The following is a 23,385-nucleotide window of genomic DNA, read 5'->3' on the forward strand; positions in this document are numbered from 1 at the left end:
GAACTGGCTGAAGGATAGAGTACAAAGAGTGGTGGTAAATGGAACATTTTCTAATTGGACCAGTGTGGTTAGTGGAGTACCGCAGGGGTCAGTCCTTGGTCCTTTGCTTTTTAACTTGTTTATTAATGACCTGGAGGTGGGCATAGAGAGTACTGTTTCTATTTTTGCTGATGACACAAAATTGTGCAAAACTATAAGTTCCATGCAGGATGCTGCCGCTTTGCAGAGCGATTTGACAAAATTAGAAAACTGGGCAGCAAACTGGAAAATGAGGTTCAATGTTGATAAGTGCAAAGTTATGCATTTTGGTAGAAATAATATAAACGCGAACTATCTACTGGTAGTGTGTTGGGGGTATCCTTAATGGAGAAGGATTTAGGGGTTTTTGTTGATAACAAGTTGTCTAATGCCAGGCAGTGTCATTCTGTGGCTACTAAAGCAAATAAAGTGCTGTCTTGTATAAAAAAAGGGCATTGACTCAAGGGATGAGAACATAATTTTGCCCCTTTATAGGTCCCTGGTAAGGCCTCACCTTGAGTATGCAGTGCAGTTTTGGGCTCCAGTCCTTAAGAAGGATATTAATGAGCTGGAGAGAGTGCAGAGACGTGCAACTAAACTGGTTAAGGGGATGGAAGATTTAAACTATGAGGTGAGACTGTCGAGGTTGAGGTTGTTTTCTCTGGAAAAGAGGTGCTAGCGAGGGGACATGATTACTCTGTACAAGTACATTAGAGGGGATTATAGGCAGATGGGGGATGTTCTTTTTTCCCATAAAAAAAATCAACGCACCAGAGGCCACCCCTATAGATTAGAGGAAAGGAGCTTCCATTTGAAGCAGCGTAGGGGGTTTTTCACGGTGAGGGCAGTGAGGTTGTGGAATGTCCTTCCTAGTGATGTGGTAATGGCAGATTCTGTTAATGCCTTTCAGAGGGGCCTAGATGAGTTCTTGAGCAATCAGAATATCCAAGGCTATTGTGATACTGATATCTACAGTTAGTACTAGTGGTTGTGTTTATAGTTTGTGTATGTGGGTGTATAGGTTGGTGGGTGTGGGTTAGGTGTGCTGGGTTTACTTGGATGGGTTGAACTTGATGGACACTGGTCTTTTTTCAACCCTATGTAACTATGTAAGTAACAGCTAATAAGAAATCAAGTAATTAAATATGTAATATGAAATTATTGTAATTGTTACAGATAATTGTATGTTATATCTCAGTAGCCAAATATTTTGTATTATATTCCCTTGGCACATTAATTGGAGAGTCATCATTGAAAAGGGTCTGCAAAACAGTCCCCTAGTACACTGCCATGAATTGATCAGCAAAATTCGCTGAGTTTCACTGTGAAAAAACACCCATGCACTGCAATGTATTGTGCACTGAAAAAAAAAAGTTGCCATGGTTTGGTTTGCAAAAACTTGCCAAATGACTTTGAGTTTCACAAATTTTCGCCATTTCACCCATCACTATTTTCTAGTCCTATAGGGTGGGCGGGGGGACAATGTAAAGGACATCTACATGCTGCCCAAAGCTCTCCCCTCAGAAATACAGAACTGCCAAATACAGTATATTTATACAGTATATTTATCAGTGAGGCACAGGTCTTTGCTTGGCATTCTAGAGTACAAAGACCTGCGTCTGTGGGTACTTAGTGTGAGACAGGGTGCAGAATGTGGAAAACATTGCATTTGCCCTAAATTTTGCAATTTGTAACCCAAGCGTTGTAAATGACACCAAGAGAATCAAATGAAAAAACTATACCCCCAAGCAATGGTCATCTAAATAAACCATTTTCATAAAAATATACTTTATTAGTTGTATGCGACATTGGGCATTCCTAAATAGAAAAATGCTATTTTAAGTACGGGCCACCCCCTGGTATTATATGAATCCCAGTGAGCACAAACAAACCAAAGGCACACATAGATGTCAGGTTACACCAGACAAATAATGGACAAACTTCTATCTCTTACTTTCACACTTCTTCCTGTTACAGTTAGAGCTGCATTATTTCCTGTCAACTGATCTCGGAGGCAACACACAGACCGTCAAAAAATGATGGCTCAAGGGAAAATATTTAAAAGGGCAATATTTACTAATATATATTCTAGTTTGGTAAGATTCTTTAATAGATCACTTAATATGATATAAATGATGAGTTGGTTAAGTATTTACTTTAGGAGTAATGTTTTCCTTTGATAGAACAGAAAGGAAATGTTGAACGCAAATAAGAATTAAATATAACAGGTAAAGGAGAGGGCATTTTATCATATTATCTATATATTAGAGGAGCAATTAGGGAGTACACTAGCACAGAGAAAGAAATGAAAATTTATAGAGAAATTGGAGAAATATAAGATTGAATCTGCCAGTAACACATTGGGATTGCTTAATGTAAGACATACTGTATTTAAAAGTCTAGCACCAATCACTGATATCATATTGATCGTATAATGAACACAATATAATGTAAATAGACCAAATAATACCCACATATATTAAGTCTATGATGCTGCTGCTCTACCACACCTGACACGTAAGACTGTCTCTTGGGTCTAAGAAACATGAAGGTATAGCACAATTCCAATAACTATAAGCAGTGCAAGGACTCATTAAGTGTCCATTGTTAAAGATTTATTGAAACAGGTTGTGCATGTTACGTGTGAAGTCAGTGGAGTGTGCCCGTGCATTAGCATGCGTTATGAAATAAAATCAGTGGGACAATAGAGAAAAAGTAAATGTGATTTAATGCAGAAGAACACTGGTGACAAAGTTTATTAGCAAAAAGCAAGGAAACCAACATTAGATGATTTCAATTTGATATTGCCAAATAATATATACTTTATTGGGGCAAATCATTAATTGTACATGACACATACCTACATGTAATCTGATCTTTTTTAGTTTGATATGGCAGTGAGCGCAATTAGTAATTGTCCCTATGGGCTATACTTGTTTCTTTTACAATGCTTAGAAGCTGTGTGCTGCCTTTTCACTTCTCTATATTATACTGTTACCAGATAAGAATAAATTAAACCTTTGAATTAAATCCACTTTGAGAATATACACATCGGGTGGCCAGGACAGAGATTATAACATTTGTACACTGGCAGAATTTCAATTATTTCCAATGCCTTATGCAGGCTGGAGTTCATTGTGAGCAAGGTGAATAGTGCCTCACTGTGGCAGGGACCTTTATATAAGTCAATGCATGTTATCACCAGTACAAGGTGCAATATTCCTATCTGACAAGGCAACATAAAAATTTATTTTTTTTCCTTTTCCGTTCCATACCTTTGAAATGCTTCATATACATTAATCCAATAGGGTTTTGAGAAGTAATTGAAGTTCTATCATAACTGTTGCAGGGGAAGTTTTGGAGCTAGGGATGTGAAACATTGTTCACTAAATGCATTTGAGAGGAAAGGAGGATAGCGTTCATGTCTACACTGCAGCTAAAGCTAAACATATATTAAACTAAATAAAAAAGTGGAGCTACTGAGCACTAAGCAGGTCACTTTATAACCTCATGTAAACCAGTAACACTAGAGCTTACCAACAAGGATGACTTTTTTAACTTTATTGCAGTGTTACTTTCTAGTTGACCTTCCTGCTGGCTTAGATGGGGGGGCTTTAGGCTTTTCAGGTGTGGAAGTTTTAGCTGGTGCAGGAGCAGGTGCAGGCGCAGGTGCAGGTTTAGAAAGCTGGGAAGGCTTAACTTCAGGTAGGTCTTCTCCATATTTGTATACACTTACAGTGACATCCACTGTTTCACCTCCATATTTGTTTCTAACGTTGATTCCATATTTTCCAGAGTCTTCTGAAGATACGTCTTTGATTGTCAGGCTAGCATACTTTCCTTGTTCCATAGTAGACTTGAAATGGTCAGTTATTTCAAGATCCCTATCATTCTTGAGCCAAGACACTTCAGGATCTGGATTTCCAAACACTGTGCAGGTAAGGCTCAACGTCTAGAAACAAGAGAGTTAAAGTATTAATTAATTGGTTTTTAACCATAACTCCATAATTTGGAGTTATACCCAAGACTGTAAGCAGGAGGTGAAGGGAGTAGCTTTAATACCACTTCCTACTTATTCTGCTTTGTCCAACATTGTGTTCTAACCAATCTACCACTGCTGTGCAACTAATATACCGCTGTATCACAGTGCTGCAGAATATAATGTAACTCTGTACTTCAGCCCAGAGCAAGTATTAACTGAATATAGGTATAAGAACAGCATTAACATTGTGTAAATTAGAGTTAATATCACTGCTCTTGAATATCTGCTTCATAAATGAGAGCCAGTGTCACCGATACAGTATATTGTATCCCTTTATACAGTTCTAAAACACAATTTTTGTTTCTATGCTTCTATGTTTTTGGCACTTTACAGACTAACCCTACTATATGTGTCCAAAGGCTATGATCTGACAATAGCTTTACCAATTATGGAATTGCTGCCTGCATTCAGCAGCACTGTATACACGAGAAGGGGGAGACGTATCCTCATCCCACCCCATACCTGTGGCTTAAGTTGTGAGTTATTCAGTCAGGCAAGAAAGATCGGAAACACTCATGGGAAAAGGAACCCTGGCTTGCTCCTGCTAGAGCTGCACTCTGGACTGAATATTTAATCTACCAAAAGATGCAGTGCACTATCACCTATGTCTGGAGAATTGCCAAATACACCCCAAGCTTTTCTTCAGGCTAGGTCACTTCTTGGGGCTACAGGAAAGGGGTGGGGGTCAGCACAACAGTTTAAAAGCCAACAAAAAATCCAAGTGATTGGTCACTAAAGATAGAAAACCCTGAAGTAGATAACTGTGCATTGTTTACTCTCCAGCATCACATCACTGAACTTTTGTCCTAACGGAGATATTCAGTTGCAGTGAGCTACAGAGATTCTATGAAGACTTAGCTTATAAAGACTCATATCAATAAATATCTGCACACATCTTTTTAGGAAGAGAACACAGTGTTAAACCCATTCTAAAATACATTAGCAAATACCGTGAAGAAATGGCACATGACAGTATGGTTATTGTGCTGTTAACATGAAAAATTGGCTGTGTAAGAGGGAGCTTTTTAATCTGATAAATCTGTGTAAGTCACCATAATTAAGGTATGCCTAAAAAGTTAAGGGTAGATGATCCACATGGACCTAAAAATGTTTTTCAATGACTGCTTTACCTAATATTTATTGGACTGCTATTTCTCATGTGCAATGTAGCTTAGTTGCTATGAAGACATGTAGAACAGACCTCTCCATAACTAAAGAGCAGCAAGGTAAATATACAGGTCTTCTACAGCTTACAGTAGCTACTTCTCTGAAATGTTTAAAGCATTGCAAATATCCCATGTATAAACACAGAATTCAGAGTTAGGCACCAAGAACTAACGTGACTGGCGAATCAAAATAAACTCGTATAGTCAAATTATCAATAAAGTCATATAACATGCCTTAGTCTAAAGAAATATATAATCATTTCAAGTGATAACTTAAAGCTTTATTTTATGTATAGCCACAATTATCCTTTTCAACAAGCACTTCATCAAATAAGAAGCCTTTCTCAACTGCCTGCATTTTCTTGTCAACTTATCAGAGATAGGGATGAACAGTGTCATTGTTTGTGAACAATGTCAGTGTGGGACTCAATTGTTGGGAACTCAAGCGCTTGTTATAAAATAATATTTAGCCATTTATCAATAGCAGCTTCAGTAGTGACATTTTTTTTTGCATGAAATGCTAGGATAGAATAGGCAAATCAATTCTCCATGATCCTATTCATCCTGGAACAATTCTTTTTAACTACACTGACAGGCTAACTGCAGCCACTTTTCTATCATTTCTTTTAAATGAATTGGCTAAAAACAGTTATAAATTTAAAATGATCCTGAAACTCTTTTTAGAATTCTATCTGCAAAACACTGACAATTGTCTTCTGAGTTTTTTTTTAATATTTTACATACCTGAGATTGGATGGTAGCCTTACAACACTATTAGTTAGTTTCTTGGTACCTGGCTAGAATTCTGCTTCCAAAAATATTTGATTTTTTTTTTTATTTGATTTTTTTTTAGCATAATAGTGGGAGGGCAGTCATAGTTACATATTAACATAGTTACATAGGGTTGAAAAAAGGCCAGAGCCCATCAAGTTCAACCCTTCCAAGTAAACCCAGCTAAAAAAAAGTCCTTTGCCTGGGTGCCAGGAAATAAGATGTGGAAAACAGGTAGCAATGAACTCAGCATTAAAAAACACAAAAATACATAAAAAACAATGCACAATTTTTGCAGAATCAGTGTTTCAATCACTTTCTCAAGAAGATGTTTTTAAAATAAATACTATAGATAAACAAGAATGGGATTTCTATAGGCATTTACCATAATTGCAAGCTTAAAAAAATCCAGCGGTTCTACAGCTCTACAATTCCCTTAACCTACAAATGAATGCATCTATTGTACAGTTCTTTTTATTGTTGTTAGTTACAGGTAGGGTGTAACGACAGTGTAATACAGGAAACTTTTTCTGAAAAGGTCTAGAAAGTAATTTTCTTTGAAACATGTTGTCCTTGAGCAAAGTTAGAAATGTGTGAGAAGATAAAGCCAAGCCTTCTATTCAAATATATGTAAAGGGATTTTCTAAGAAAAATTCTTAAATGCTACCCGTCTTACTCTAACACAAGCAGGCAGTATTAGCAATGACCACTGATTACATATGGACCTTTTTAGGAGCATGAAGCATACCTTTCCAATCGGTGAAGTGTCTCACTTTAGGGTTACCCAGGACAGATATGTTCCAGGCAAACCTTTAAGTAGGGGTTCTCTTTTCCAGATTAGAGTAGTGTGTAGACTGACTGGCAACATTTTGTCCTTAAACAAACTTCAAAGCATATAATATAGATGTGTGTATAAATATATACTATACACAGGTATGGGATCCCTTATCTGGAAACCCATTATCCAGAAAGTTCCGAATTACGGAAAGGCCGTCTCCCATAGACTCCATTATAAGCAAATAATTCTAATTTTTAAAAATGATTGCCCATACCTTGCCTTCCATTATGGTTACCACATCAGGCAGTCCTCCCATGACTTTACCACGATCTGGGAAGAAAAAAAAAACCATTAGAAGATGTAAATGCTTCCAAATATTTTCCTTGCTAAAACAAACTGTCACACACTTAATATGAAGCACATTAAGTCCAAGCTGAAGTTTGTATTTAAAGGTCTATGTATATTGTATACATAGACATTCTATGTCTATGTATATTTCTGATATTCTGATGTTATGTCCATTATACTGGATTGGCTCTGTCAGGAGTTGAATGCATTTGAGGCTTGATGGATTCCTCAATTAAGCTTAATATAATGGAGTCAGTGTAAGTTCCTGTTAATATACGAAACATAGGTGCTACAAAACAAAGAGTATGGTTGCCCATAACAAGCCTTCAGCAGTTATTTTAATCAGTCTACTACCAGTTCAATAATTAAAGCAAATTCTGCTTTAGCACCTATCTTAGACCCATATTATCATTTCGTACTTTAGACACTAATACAACTATGCCTGTTAGTTGTGGCTATATTAATCCTTACAATAAAGTGAATACCAAAAAGGAGCTCGGAGACCTGTAGTTATTTGTGAAGGGAGGAAGGAATGGTGCACTTTGCACCCTGCCTTCTTGTTGTTAAATTACCCCATATAACTATATTAACGTTACTCATCTCTTTTAATTTATTCTTCAGATAAAACTGCATCTTAAAGCATTTTGTGACTTTCCAATTTGATGTACTTACTCTTCTCAGCAAAGGCTGCTGCCCTGTAGGAAAGATGATAAGAAAAACACTTAAGTATGCTTTATATTCTAAAAGAAGTATAAACCATATCATTTAATACATTTTAAAACTTACTTAAGTCTTTGGAATTCTGCAAAGGCTTCATCAAATGCTGAAATAAATTAGAGAAAAAGGTGATGTGCTACTGTGATTCATAAAACTTAATAGCATAATTTTTAGGTCTAGTGAATATTTATTAAACAAAACATTGTCTGCCTCATTTACAGTGGTAAGGTAATATGCATCCTAGAATATAGAAATAACCCCAGAATATAGAGCCGGTGAGAGGTGGAAAGCATATGGGTTTCCCCTGACCCTCCCCGAGTTTGAGAATTATTATTAAGCCCAATAAGAGACACATAAGGCATTAGGGGCCCCTTACTTACCATCATAAATAATGTTGAATAAAGAGGAGGAAGGCAGTAGTTAAAGTTAAGTTCTGGTAGTTAAGGGAATGTACCTTAGAGAAGGCAGGAAGTGACCCAGCAACAGTCAGGCAGCAGTGTCCCTCCTTTCCACCCCTGGTGATGGCTTGATATTGTCAACAGGTTGGTTGGGTAGATCTACTGGCGCATTACTACTTTTTGACACAGCTCATGGGAAGTGCTTGTTGACTGGGGGCTTATGACCAGTGATTATTATGGCTAAGTAGCCAACAGGTTTGGAGATTGTGCTCACTGTGGTTGTGAATCCCGTGATTTGGTGATAATTAGATGCCTGGCTTCACTTTGACCACTTAATTGTCTAGGGTTTAGGTTGCTGGCTTGTCAGGTAACCTTTGGAAGCTGTGTGGTGGTTATTCTATGGTAAGTATTCCTTAAGGGGTTATATTTGAAGATTAAAAGCTATGTTTACATTTATTTACATTGTTATGTTATCTGATAAAAACTGTGGCCTTTTGAATCCCAAACGGGATGCTGTCCTTTGTCTTCTGGGACTGAAAGGTGGGTGGAGGTGTGACAGTAATTTTGGGGGGTAATTTATAATATCTGCCATCTCAGTACTGTCCATGTCATAATTTAATGCCACAGTGTACTCAACACCTAGGTCATTAACAAATAAAGAATTTCTAAGCACTGATTTACCTTGTCCAGACAAATCCACTGTCCGCTTATAAGATGTCTTAGCATCAAATATCTCAAATGTGTATTTTCCTTTGTCTTTTTCTGTAGGCTCACAAATCTGTAACCAAGCAAATTCATCTGTGCCTCCAATCTTCATCTTTTCACTTGAAGAAATCTTTGATTCTCTTTGCAAGAATAAAAATATAATATAATTAATATTTATACATTAAATACACCTAGGCCTGGATACAACTCATTTTTGGAATTCTAATCTAAAGCAGCCAGATGAATGTGTTTTAATCAACATTTTCCCTATAGATGCAAGCTGAAATCTTGGTCAAGCCAACTATTGATCTACCAATGCAAAGAATTGCAACAAATAAATTGGTTGACTTAAAGGTGCCTTGAAGTTCTATATCTCAAGTGTCAAATACTGCTTCCGTGTGACTGATGGTAATCTCAGGAATTTACATCTATATGCCAGCAAATGACAGATCTTAAGCTTTACCTCTTGAGCAATACTTTGTAGCAGATTTTAGGATGAGGCAAAATCAATCAGTTGTGTTAATTATGCCTTATCCTTGCACAAAATCAATAAGAATATATTTTACACAAATAGAGTGACAGGAGTATTCCTAGGTTATTGAGAATAATCTCAAGATGTCTACAACACATTTACTTTCACAGCGATTTTTAACTAAATAGAAATACATAAAATATTTCCTTACAAAGGGATAAATTTATTACATTTGAGTTTAGAGCTTAATACGTAAAAACTCACCTACGTTCTATTCATTCCTATGGGATTTTTAGAAGCAAATTTCCAAGTGAGTGAAAGGTAGAGTTTAACCATTGATAAATATGCTTCTAAAAATCCCATCGAAAGGAATAGAACGTGGGTGAAGTTTTATGTATTAAAGAGGCTATTCACATTTGAGTTAACTTCTAGTATGATGTAGAGATGTAATATCTTAAGACAATTTGCAATTGGTTTTCATTTTTAATTATCTGTAATTTAATGATTTCAATCTGGTTGCTAAGGTCCAAATTACCTTAACAACCAGGGAGTGGTTTGAATGAGAGACTGATATATGAAAAGGAGAGGGCCTGAATAGAACAAGAAGTTATAAAAAGTAACATCAATAAAACTGTCGCCTCACAAAACAATGATGACCAACCATTTGAAAGCTACAAAAAAATTTGAAGAAGGCAAATAATTCAAAAACTATAAGAAGTAAATAATGAAGACCAATTAAAAAGTATCTTAGAACTGGACATTATATTGCATACTAAAAGTTACATAAAAGGTAAACCACCCCTTTAAGCTCTAAACTCACATTTTGATAAATCTGCAAGAGTCCCAAACTTCAGTTTTTAACATAGAGCAAAATTTTGTGTTCCAAACATTCTATCATATCTATCATTGCGCACCAAACCTACTTTATTACACTTCCTGTTACTGCCTGCTGTTGTGGAAAGATTCCAAATTATCACATTAAAAATGAAAAGCTCCTTATGGTAAATATGAATTATGATGTGGGCAATATAACCACAGCAGAGTGTGCAAAATGATGACCTTTTGAATGAGGCTTCCGAGATCTATATTAGGAACAGAACAAATTGTTTGTGTGGGAAAAACTAAGAGCAACAAGATTAATGGAAATGAAATTGCTTGAACTAGGTTTGTTCCCATGAGAAACAACAGGCCACTCTGCGTTCCAGCAACTAGCTAGTTAAGCAGAGAAATTGAAAAATAGCTTTGTGAAAACAAAATGTCACCCCTGTAGTTATTTCCCCTCTAATTGGCACTGCTGTTCTCAGCATTCAGCAATACCATAATGACAGAAAAGCTTTAAAAGGATTCACAGAAACTACCATCAATCTAGAGATCAGAAACTAGAGAGTCTGCTAAAATATGAGCAACTGCAAGTCCATTACTATAAGGTGGCTCAGACAGTCTCTGAAATGAACCATGTATCAGAATCAGCTTACTTGGTATGTAAATATATCCAGTACCATGATGCGCAAGAGACAAATACATATTGAAAATGCACTGTATTCTTGCCAACACAAAATTTAGTACTGCCAGCAAAATAAGTACATGTGAAATTCAATGCAATTTTTTGTGTGCATAATGTAATTCTATCAACTCTCCAATACAAGCTCATTGACAACTATCAGTGATTTTGTTTCTTGTTGTCACTTGCTGCACTGCTGATATGATTCTTGAAATTACAGTATGATTAAAATGGTCTTTACTATGCAAAAAGACAGGGGCAATGGGCAAAAGAAATGTCCTAAATGGTGCAAAACAGCAACATGGTTTGTTGCAGTGCAACTATGTTCCAAAATATTTACACATATATACGCAACATATTGTACAGCATCTATTATTGATATTGTAAAAACACAGAGATACTGTTTTAAAAAGCACTTATATCTGGGGTTTGGGTGTGCTTTGCACCTCGCCGTGCATAAAAAAATCTGGTGCAGACCAAAGTTTCAGCAGGCACAAGGCACCTGCCATAGATTTGACTGACATGCAAGTTGGGTAGCCTATGTGCCTCCCCTTGCCCACCCCTAATAAACATATTACTGCTGAATGCTTCAAAATTGCACTTTGCACTTTGCTTCCTGCCCTGCAGGTAGTAAATGACCCCTACTGTTTTGCTTCTGATGAAATGAAAGGTAGTAAGTACCTCTGTTAGATTAGATTGTGGGCTTCACAGATATGAGATTATATATATATGTGTATATATATATACTGTATGTATATATATATATATATATATATATAGAGAGAGAGAGAGAGATTGTGTATTCTTTACAGATATACCTGAGTAAATAAATTATACTTTACTGATATGCCAACCCACCTTTGATACCAGGCCACTTTCATATCTTCTGTGTAGTATTTCATGTAACAATGGAATCGAATTCCTTCAGGTGTGCATTGTATTTTAAGCTCCGAAGCAGCTGATCCTTTAAATGAAGAACAGAGATGTCCAACTTGAATCCTATGTCTAACCCTTTGCTTTTCTAGATATTGTTATGAATTACTTGGAGGAGAAATACTTGTCACAAGGGGTATTGTAAGGCAAGTTATTTTTGGCATTGTAGAGATGCATGCTATTCATGTTTCAGACAGTTATAGTTAAAAGAGATTGAATTACTGGCTTTGATTTATTTTTATGGCAAGTCTTATATGAAGAAGCAGGAAGCTATAATAAGACATCATGATTTTCTGTACTTGCAGGATATCATTCTTTCAAAACAACTTTCCTTTGCCATTTTAACAAGTAGCTCTCAGACACAACATGTCCCAAAGTGCCTTTTTTCTTATCTTTTTCTTTTTCACACAATAAACACTCTGTAATCTCAGTAATTATCCTACTAAAAGACCACTTATTTTATCTAAGTGCACTGGGAACAATTTGTTGTGTTTTGCTCATGCTGCAGTATCTGGCCTAGGGAATATATATATGGTATGATTTCTATACTTAAAAATGAATGATAATTATATATCTGTCATGCAATTCTACTAACATGTATACTGTTATGCTGTATTGCCTAAGGAAGTTGCAAGGTCTGCACACATATATGCAATTTATATGAATGATTACCTATATTGTCTATGAAGATTCTCATTCATCCAGGTCATGATATACAGTATCTATATTGTACCTATATTGCTTTGCTAAATAATGGGTTGTTACACTTTTTGAACTCTTCTCCCTCATTGCACTGAATATGGCAACGGATGTAGCATGTATAGTATTCTGTCTATGCTTTATCTAACTGGGGCCCAGGAAAAGAATAGACAGAAGATGTAAAACGCCTTGTGCACATTAACAGAGGCATAGGTTTAGTAAAATGTCTGTACTCCCTTTTTTTAAAAAATAAGTGTCCCTGCTTACCATACATACAGCCAAGGAAATCTTCTACTTGCTTCTAAACTCTTAGGGGCTGATTTACTAAGACACGATTTCGAATCCGAATTGGAAAAATTCCGATTGGAAACGAACATTTTGCGACTTTTTCGTATTTTTTACGATTTTTCAGCGAGTTTTTCGTAGCCATTACGAAAGTTGCGCAAAGTCGCGATTTTTTCGTAGCGTTAACACTTGCGCGCAAAGTCGCGCCTTTTTCGTAGCATTAAAACTTAAAAGGCCCGACATTTCGCGCAAGTTTTAACGCTACGAAAAAATTGCGACTTTGCGCAACTTTCGTAATGGCTACGAAAAACTCGCATTTTTACGCAAAAATCGTAAAGACGCCGAAAAACTCGCGTTTTTACGCAAAAATCGTAAAGACGCCGAAAAAAATTGCAAAATTACCGATCATTACGAAAAAAAACGCAATCGGACGCATTCGGCCCGTTCGTGGGTTAGTAAATGTGCCCCATAGACTCTGTATGGAAAGAGATTGCTCAGCTTTGCTATATCAGTGCTATCAGTGTTATATCAGTGCAGAAGTCCAGTAGCAGGTAGAGGATTCACCTGGCTGAATGTTCAGGAATGGAGATGAGGACTTTTATGGTGTTATATCAGTGCAGGAGTCCAGTAGCAGGTAGAGGATTCACCTGGCTGAATGTTCAGGAATGGAGATGAGGACGATTATGGCAATAAATCTAGGGGAGGGGAAAAAAAAGTGGGTACCCAGTGCCTAAGGCATCAAACTAACCGTTTATAATGGGCACAACTTTTTTTTACCATGTTAAGAGACAGAATATAAATAAAAATGTATAATTTTATTTGTAAAAATTTAATTTATGTGACAGGAGGCAGAAGCAGGTGCTAAAACATCTAATAAATGTCTCTTTCAGATATTGTTTATCATCCTTCATAAACTAAACAGTAATCCCTATTTTTTTCACATATTTCATGTACAATTATAGTGCTGTGCAGGGATGTCTATAATAATGTATTTGTGACCAAAACCACTCAGTGATAACTTTGGACAACTGTCCATATGTATGAAAGGTCGGCAGTGCACAGATAAGGGACAATGAATTTCCTATTCAACTGGGCAGTTAAAAATTCAGCTCCATTTTTTATTTCATATATTTAACTGTGCAAGCTTCTGTTTTTAGCATTATGTACAAATGTATAGAATTTGTTGGCTTTTGCAATAATTTAAGAACTGCTTTCTAAGAATAACATTCTATTTTGAATTAACACATTTACCAGACCCTTCGGAGCACCATTCATATCCTCCAGATAGCTCAGTTTTCAGTTTTTCTGCAATTTATATGTGATTATTCTGCCTGTTCTATCTGCACATATGTACATTCGCTTAAAAGACTGAGCATAAAAATACACATTAGTCAGCAAGACTTACAGAGTACAGATGTGCTAAAATTCATTAGCATATTCATTTTTATACCTAGTAAAAGTAAATTTAAAATGAGGTGCAAAGCTTTAAAATAAATTTTGAAAAAGAGCTATGTAATTACTCAAGGGAGTTTGAGAGTGGAAAAGTAGAAAATTAAAAAGATAAGATATCGTTTTTATTCCAGCAACAGCAGAGCTGGCAATGCAATAAAGGTATCTCATCAACAACTGCTAAGAAACTGAAACCTATTCCATTTTTTTAAATTATTATATCATATCCATTTCGCATGTATACTGTGACTCATTGATTCAGAGAAAAATATCATATTTAACAAAATTATCCTGAATTACAAACATGCATATGCAGTTAAGGAGTCTCATTTGCTATGTTTTAGGCAAGAAAAAAAGGCACAACTAAAATTTAAGACAAGAAATGGATATATATTTGCTTTTCCATTTGTGTGGGTCCCTTGAGCCTGACAACAAACTAGCTTGAGAATTTAACAAGCAAGCTTCTTCTGGTCTTTTGTATAATTATCTCATTGTCTAATCCGTGATTTTCATGGCCATGGCTGTTGGGCTAGTAGGGATCTAGGGTTTTTGAACATGTTTTTATTTGTACAGTGCTGTGGCTCTTGAATGGGTGGCTATTTCAAACCAGTTGCTCCCCGTGCTGCTAGTAATTGCAGCCTGCCCTTCCCAGTACCAGTGTACTGCTGACAAATACTGCATTTATTTTGATTTATCCATTGTTGTTTTATATTGTCTGCATTGTAATTATATTGTTTATTGTCAAGTTTATGATATATCCAATCTTTGGTGAGTTGTTCTTGTAGCTTTTATAAATAGAAGCTATGGCCCTTTTGTTGCTATATATATATTGTGGGCTTCAATGGCTTATGTTATTGATTTATACTATTTACATTAATGTTTTGACATAGCTACGGATCTGGTATTATATTTACATCCTGTCTCCATGGTGACCCGCAACGTCACTTCCATTTTTCGTCTATACATGGAGTTTCAAACAAATGTGCGTTATATGATGTGAGATGGCCACGGTAACACACTTGAGAAAGGGGATGTGATATTCCCGAAACATCGCATAGATGTGGCAAATTGGATGGATAAGTACTCACTGTCATGTTACTAGAATTGACTGTATGCCTTTTACAGATGCTTTAATAAAAGCTAAGTTTTGTATATATGGAGTGCGACTCGGTTGGAAGATATACATATATATATATATGTGTGTGTGTGTATTTGTTAATTTAATATTATAATAAAATATGTATTTATTATTTCTTTGTTTATGAGAAAAGAACCCTAAATTGGGCCCCTTATTCAGTCCCTGTTGGTCATCTTAAATGCGATATGCGATATGTTAAAAATAGGGATGCACCAAATTCCAGATTCGGTTCAGGATTCGCGCTGAATCCAGCCTTTTTTGAAGGGTTCGGGTTTGGCCAAATCCACAGTCCCGACTGAACTGAATCTGAATCCTAATTAGCATAAATTAGAATACACTAATTAGCATTCAGAAGGGTTAAATGGTAGGGGGAAAAAAATTCCACACACGGCAAATTTGAACCCTTCTCAATTCTAATTAGCATATCTAATTAGGATTCGGTTCAGGATTCGGCAGAGTCCGTTGGGGTGGGTTCGGGGGTTCAGCCGAACCCAAAAAAGTGGTTCGGTGCATCCCTAGTTAAAAATAAGGGGGGGGAACAAACCTTAACAAGTATTTGAATTGAATAAAAGCAAACTTAACAAACAAATATATATTATTATTTGAGTGTGTTTGAGTGTTTATGCATACTTCAGTACAGTTATCAGTACAACACACTCACATCTGTAATTATTTGATCTATTGCAAATTTGGTTATATATAAAAAGTGCCATAAATTATAACTTGGTTATATAACTTGAGTCTTCTGCAAAGTTGCTATAGTCAGGTGATCCCAATGGACCAATAAAAGGGCAAACTTTTTAGGAGGGTTTAACCTTGAAAAGCAAGCAAGTTGCAAGTAAAACATAGTCCCTTTGTAAAATGTATATTGAAGCAGTAAAATCCTTAATGAATCAGATGAAAGTAAATGTAGGACTGGCCAGACCAGGGATGATTTTGATGTAGTTGGCCAGCTTGAAGTATATTGTAATATAAGCACCAACAATCCCTATTGTGTTTAAAGTGAAGATCATTTCTTGGTAGCTTAATGCACAGAATGTCATAATGTGCTATATATATTGATAATGGGTGAGTGCAGATGTTCTCTTGTTTCTGTCTATATTGAGATATGAAACCTGTTATCCAGAATGTTTGGGACCTGAGGTTTTTCCAGCTATCTTTCTGTCATTTGGATCTTCAAACCTACTAAAAATAATTTAAATGTTAAATAAACCCAATTGGAATGTTTTGCCTCCATTAAGGATTAATTATATCAAAATCTATTTATTATTTGATTAAAATGTACTCTATGGAAGAAGGCCTTCCTGTACTTGGAAGCTTACTGGATAAAATTTCCTTATATCCCATACCTGTACATAGTATACTGTATATGACAACCCACATGCACACAAAGAATATACTGTATAGCCCCCCACTATCCAAAAAACAATGAAAAAATGGGAATCTTACCGCTGACTTTGCTCATTCCAAGGATTATGTCGTCATATACTGGAAATTACAAAAGATCAAATATTAAATCATGGGCAATTATGTGAGATTACATCTACATAAAGAACTGAAATGACTAGTAATTGCTGTATACTAAATATTGCATTTCCTGACATGTGCCTTTTGTTACAGGGGAAAATGGTATGTGTTTCAAGTCTTTGATAATAAAATTGCTACATTTCTTATGGTTTTGTTGGTATAGCAAAACCTTAATTGCTTTTTAAACAAAATGTTTAGTCAGGTAAATGTCAAAAATAAAGTCTGATGGAGATTGACTATGTGCTGTATATAGCAGAGCTGTGAAAAGTGCATGCAAGGAAACACTTTATTGAAGTAAAATCACTGTGTTTGTACCAATAAATATTCTTTAATAAAGAAATAATGCACACTACTGTGATGGATTTTTCTTACTTTGTATTTTCATTTTTTAATGTGAAACAGCAGTTTTATTTGAAGGTGATATTATCCTTCTACATACTGTTTATGTAGCATTATGTATAATGTTATAGAACCTGAAAATCCTTGTGACTCTGTTGATGCTGTATACACAAAAACTAAGTGGCCAAAATATATATTAATTTGTATAAGATAGCATGCACAAAATTAATACAGAATAATGCATGTTTACTTTTTCCAGAAAGTTGAAGGATAGACACATCTTGACCCCTGTCATCTTTCAGTGTTGCCTTATATTCAGCTTGATCCTTCTTAGTCAGCTACACATATAAAAGCAAATGTTTAATTGTCATGAGAATGCATGAAATGATCACTAAATAGTCGTAATACAACATAGAGCTTACTGGAGCCCAATGGGATGGGTCCTGTAGATGGATAATATGTACAGTATCACTGACAGGTCTGTGACAGCACTGAGATAGGATTTTGACTTTATTAGATCAAAAATGTGTAAAAATGTGCCACCTAATATGTTATTTTAGGCAATGGAAAATTTATTCTATTTAAAAACTAGTGGAGACCCATATAGCGCCTTGGTTTAAATCTACTAACTAGAAGATGTCAGTTCTAACACATAGGTGTCTTCCGTTGTGCTAGCAATGCAGTTGGTGTTGACTTGACTTGACTCTAAACATGCAGTGACCTTTTTGCTTATACAGCTTTTTTGGACATTCCCATCAAATAATTTGATGTTTAAACACAAGTTAAAATAAGTGTCTTCTCAGAAGTTCATTATAATACCTTTGGAATTCTGTATATGCACACTCCACTCTGCAAATCAGGTTGATCTTCAGCCTCAACTGGGACCTCATCTTTGAACCACTTAAAAACTGTTTCTTTCTTAACATTTGCTACCTAGAAAAATTAAAAATACATATAGTTCCAAGTGCTGCTTAATCAAAAAGTTAACATTAGCAGTTACATTTATACTTGTAAAGTCTAATTTAATCTAATTAGTGTATGGTTTTGCTCTCAGTAATATAAATCAGTGCAATAAATACAGGCCATAACACTTTATAATAGAAACGTTATAATAGAATTATATATATATATATTATATATATATATATATATATATATATATATATATATATATAAGAATAAAGGTCACTGGCACTCACGTGTAAAGCACAAATTCTGCCTGGGTGCATATATATATATTACACATTTTTTTTCTTCTGTAAACAATTTAGTATATAAACTATTTTTTTCAATTAATTTAAAAAAAAAGTTTTTTGCAATTTCTAGGACAACGTCATGTTATATTAAATTACAATCTGATTACTCAGTTGTGCTTATAACCTAGCACTTGAGGACTTTTCTTATGTGTGACTGTCAATGCCATTTGCTATCACTCAGGGCTTATTAAAATGTAACCATTAGGGTATCATTATTTATATAAGAAATGTAATTTGTGTAATAGATAGTTTGCGCACTGAAAAAGACTACAGCATCAATATAGATGAGTAGCATATCCATTTATGTATTTAGGGCTCACATACGGAGCACTGGGGACAGGATGTGCAGAAAACTTCAGTGCGCCCTGTCCCCAGTGCTCTGTATGTGAGCTAAATGGATGCGCATGGGCAGGTAATTACAGCGGCCTCTAGGCAAAAATCCGGCATTGTATTTTAACATAGTGTTGCGTTACAAATCACCTGTGCTACAGGGACATGCTGGTGTGAATCAGATTTAAATTAGCTTTCAAAAAGCAACAAATCTGTGTCAATCTGATTTACTAATTTTCACAAATCAGCCTTTACAAATCCCACTAAAAAAATTCAATGAAAGTACTGACCTTGCACACCAGTAATACTTCACATTCCTCTGAAATTTCCCAGTATAAATATTCAAGAAAATGAGGACCTACAGGGAAAGAAAATATGTATATTATAGTTTTCATCAGATACAACTAATATATAGGTCCACAAATAAATTCTACAAAATATCTGATAGGTGTGATGCCAAAACATAGTTAGCTTTAAGAAATAAAGATGTGTTGGCAGCAACAATGTGGTATAATGTAAGTCAGTCAAAATGTTACAGACTATACTTTTCAAAAAGTAAAAATAAGGTGATAGATACCTTTATTGATGATAACCTTAGCAGCTTTTATTAAATTAGAGCCTTTTTTGAGCAAAGAGGCTAAAAGGGGATGTTTTCTCAAAAATTGTTCTTTGTAGATTACAAAGTATAATGTACCATTTAATATTATTTGCAATGGTATTAGATGTCACCTCAGAGTCCTGTTAACTGTATTAAAAAAAACTTGATTGGCAACCCTTTACTTTATATGGTTAAAGAACTACTGATTGGATTGGAAAGGATGCAAATTATTGAAGTAGGCAAGTCACCAAAGGTGGGTTACCTAGGATATAACTAATAAACCAAGTAGCACTAATAACAGAAATCATTTGCAAAGGAAAAATATGCTGAGACACAAAATCTAGCCTGAACTGATAAGTGCTGAAAACTTACGTTGCTGTCTTTCCAATTAATTTAGAAAATATCATCCCAAGTAACCTATTTAACCAATGTAGATACTATAACAATAACCTTTATATTGTATTTTTGCAGCCTTGGGACTACCTTTCAAATCTGTCTAGTGAAAATGTCAGCACTCCATTTTTTTAAATGCTATAGTATATGGTAGAACCTAAAGTAATTAGCAAAGGAGTTATTTTGTACAAATTTTGCCAAGGCACCTTCTCTGACAAAATGAAGAATTTTAAGTTCTTTCCTGTACATCTTAATATTGGAATTTTTAGTGGGGAGGGAGAGGGATCTCTTGGACATTTGCCTTAAAAATATCAAAATGAAGATGTAAAGGCATGTACAGGATGTATATGCTTTCTTCAGCATTTACCTAGTTATTGAGCTGTCTATAACATAAGAGAATCTGTTCAAGAATTTGCATGGCATTGCATCGGGGTGATCAATTGATTCAAATGACATTTGTGATGTCTTAGACTGATTATATTCCATGAAGCCATTTGAAACTAATGTTAGGATGTTTAATGTAAGTGGGGTGTGCGCCTCATCAAACACTTGTATCAGGGCTATTAGGATAATATTGCACTTCAACAGAATGAATAGGCTCAGTTTGCATACTTTACTTGTAAGTGCAATGGCGTATGTTTAAATTGCATTTTAAATGATAAATTCCTTTAATAACTGAAGTAGGAATATATTAGGATACTTTGTTTAGGATTTACATCAGCTGTGTCACCTTAATAAAATCATCTATCTGTGGTGAAACACATGTCCTTTAATGCTTAAAACAAACCTGGATGAAGCAAATTTACACTTATTGTGCTTCACAATCATCCTCTGATGTAGATTTAATTACATGTTGGTCAGTACTAGGCAATTAGCTAGACACATTATGAGTGTTTTAATAAGCTATTTTATGTACACAGTTGACTTTGAGGCATTTTCCTTACCTTGTTTTCTAATATATTCTTTCCTCTGGAATTCAGCTTCGGCCAGCAGTGCTTTGAACGCTATTAAGAAAAAGAACAAATAAAATATTACAAAGAAAATTTACTTTGCATATATATTCTAACAAGCAGTAGTTCCCACTGGGCCCTTTATACTTTTAAACCCCCAACAGTCACCGAGTCTTCTGTTTTTAATGTTATTTCCATAACTAGGAATCTTATTGCTTACAGTATATTATACTAAGTAAATGTTCTACAACTTAATAAAATTGTGTGTTTTAGATCTTCTTGATTAAAATCTTTTTTTTTTTTGTTTGCAAAGCTCAAAGAACACTCATTTGTATTGTGCTATAACATATTTATTATGGGAAATCTTTTTTTAATCTTGATTTCAAACATTTATTATTTCTATCAGTTGCAATTTAAGGGAAGGTAGCAAATAAACTAGGAACATCCCCAACTGTGTTTAATATTTACATTGCAACCTATGTCATTTTACTTTGAAAGCTAGGGGACAGAAAACCTTATTAAAACATCAAGAACAAACAGCCATAAGCAAAGAAAATATAGTTATTGTGATGAGGAATTAGCATCATCTTAACATCTTTTAATCACTTACCATCTCCAATAAGAACTAAAGAAGATTGGTTCTTTGCTTTTCCATCTTGAATCTGTACTGTATAAGTGCCCTCATTTTCAATTGTAAACTTATCCATCACCATCTCAATGACACCAGTGGATTTATCAAATTTAATCCTGTGGCTCTGTAAAGCAAAATGATGATTTAAATGTTCAAAAGGGTAACATCCGTTTTACAGTATGTTGACTATGTGTCACACGAGACTACAGTATTGGATAGCATGGACAGTTCATGCATTTCCAGTGATTTATAGAAAGCACTATTCAACTATGTTAAGTTCCTTAGGGAAGACACTGTTATTCCTTATAAGATGCATAAGGATATTAGCTATTCGAGTTAAATATACTGTAATACAAAACTACAACTAGACCAAGTAAGTTTTTTAAAGTCTGTATACTGCTGTCCTTCCCAAAAAATACTGTTCAAAACATTTTATTGTGCAACAATGTAATAGGTATTTTCAACATAGCTTATTGACTGCAAGGGACAGCTTCTTTTGAATGTTTATGTGCAATAAATGACTTGATGACTGATGTGTCATTTGATCTGCACCATATTGAGACTTAAATCAGTCCAAACCAGGATTGGCACTGAGCTGGTAAAACACCTGCCAAGGCCAGGGCTGGTATTACAAGTTTACCAGCAATGTAGTTGCTGAAAAATTTGTAAAACCCTAAAGTTCAGCCCCTGGCCCACACCTTGAGCCCCCAATCTTCACCCTTAACCCCCAATCTGCCCAGAACCTGGGGGAGCTTTCCCAAGCCTCCACCGGACATCTGTGACATAATAGCCCTACCCCATTTTGCCATCCCATATTATGTCACAGACTTTCCACTTTGTGTCTGTCCCCCATTGCTAGCCAGTAAATTTATTCTTAAAAGGTGGCAACCCTAGTCCAAAATGTATCAATGTGTCAAATCAATTTAAATGCAAGTTAGGAATCACAGTCAATGTGCTCTTCTCTTTCTGGAACCAGTGTTATCTATGTGAAAAGCTTTAACACTACCACCAGATTGCTAATTTCTTCTTGTTGTGTATTTATTTTATTTTTAGATTTATTCCATCTAAATTATATGTTATTTGTTTACACTATTTCGTAATATTACTCTTTCTTTTTACATAAGATGCAGAATGTATTATGGAAATTCTATATAAAATTATTTTTGTATCATGCCATGTGAAGGGTAATGCATGGGACAGAATGGGTTGTTAGAAAATCATAATACAGTCTTGGCAGAATGTACTGTCACAGCCAGAAAAATAAACATTAATAAGGTCTTATTGTCCAAAACAAGCAGCCATATCTAAATGTGGAATCCCATTTTGCAGCTTAGTTTAGGGAAAAAAAATCAACATCACATGGTAAATATATGATTTTTACATTTTATATAAATATTGTTACCATTTAAAGCAGTACATACCTCACTGTCTTTAACTTCCATGTCATTCACAACAAATCTATAACTTGTTTCAGCAGACAAACTTGGAGCTTCAATCCAGAAACGGACCTTGCCTCTTTCCAATATCTCATAGGTTAATTCTGTCTTTAGAGGTATAGCTATAACACAAAAAAGTTGTTGGTGGAACAGATATGAGATGTATCATTTATTTAACTTTTCATTTATTTATGACTTTTTTATTTTTAAAGGGGCCTGTCACCCTAAGAAATAACTTCAAATTATTTTCTATCATGTAAGTTGAGCAAAATAAACTTCACTTACACTATATAAATTATATAAATATTGTTTCCTTCAGCCTTGGCATTACTCAATTACAGAAAGCAGGCAGCTGCCATTTTGTAAACTCTGTTAGTAAGGCAAGTTTTGTATCTTGTTTATGTGATAGAATGGAGGACCAGATGTCCAGACCCATACATTGGCTACACAATTAGATGGTGAGGAGGGAGAGGGAAGTGAGGACTGCAGTGATATGTAGGAAGTA

The 23,385-nt window shown here is 35.2% G+C and overlaps 1 protein-coding gene across 6 annotated transcripts in view; it reads right to left on the reverse strand.

Moving 5' to 3' along the window:
* Positions 1–23,385, reverse strand: part of myom2 (myomesin 2) — a 136,312-nt gene that overhangs the window by 36,727 nt on the left and 76,200 nt on the right. For 5 of the 6 annotated variants that reach the window (XM_031902126.1, XM_018094427.2, XM_002935159.5 and 2 more), the window contains 13 exons: positions 22,866–23,002; positions 21,424–21,568; positions 20,808–20,867; positions 19,163–19,230; positions 18,106–18,219; positions 17,537–17,624; positions 16,870–16,908; positions 11,775–11,880; positions 8,920–9,083; positions 7,910–7,946; positions 7,796–7,818; positions 7,050–7,105; positions 2,728–3,970 (listed from right to left, as the gene is read on the reverse strand). In XM_031902126.1, the coding sequence (XP_031757986.1) occupies positions 3,590–3,970; positions 7,050–7,105; positions 7,796–7,818; positions 7,910–7,946; positions 8,920–9,083; positions 11,775–11,880; positions 16,870–16,908; positions 17,537–17,624; positions 18,106–18,219; positions 19,163–19,230; positions 20,808–20,867; positions 21,424–21,568; positions 22,866–23,002 (1,418 nt within the window). In that variant the 3' untranslated portion in view covers positions 2,728–3,589. Of the gene's footprint in view, positions 1–2,727; positions 3,971–7,049; positions 7,106–7,795; positions 7,819–7,909; positions 7,947–8,919; positions 9,084–11,774; positions 11,881–16,869; positions 16,909–17,536; positions 17,625–18,105; positions 18,220–19,162; positions 19,231–20,807; positions 20,868–21,423; positions 21,569–22,865; positions 23,003–23,385 lie in introns of those variants that run through there. The other variant, XM_012963482.3, reaches the window with a different exon arrangement.

This window comes from Xenopus tropicalis, chromosome 5, assembly GCF_000004195.4.
Source record: "Xenopus tropicalis strain Nigerian chromosome 5, UCB_Xtro_10.0, whole genome shotgun sequence".
Taxonomy (NCBI): Eukaryota; Metazoa; Chordata; class Amphibia; order Anura; family Pipidae; genus Xenopus; species Xenopus tropicalis.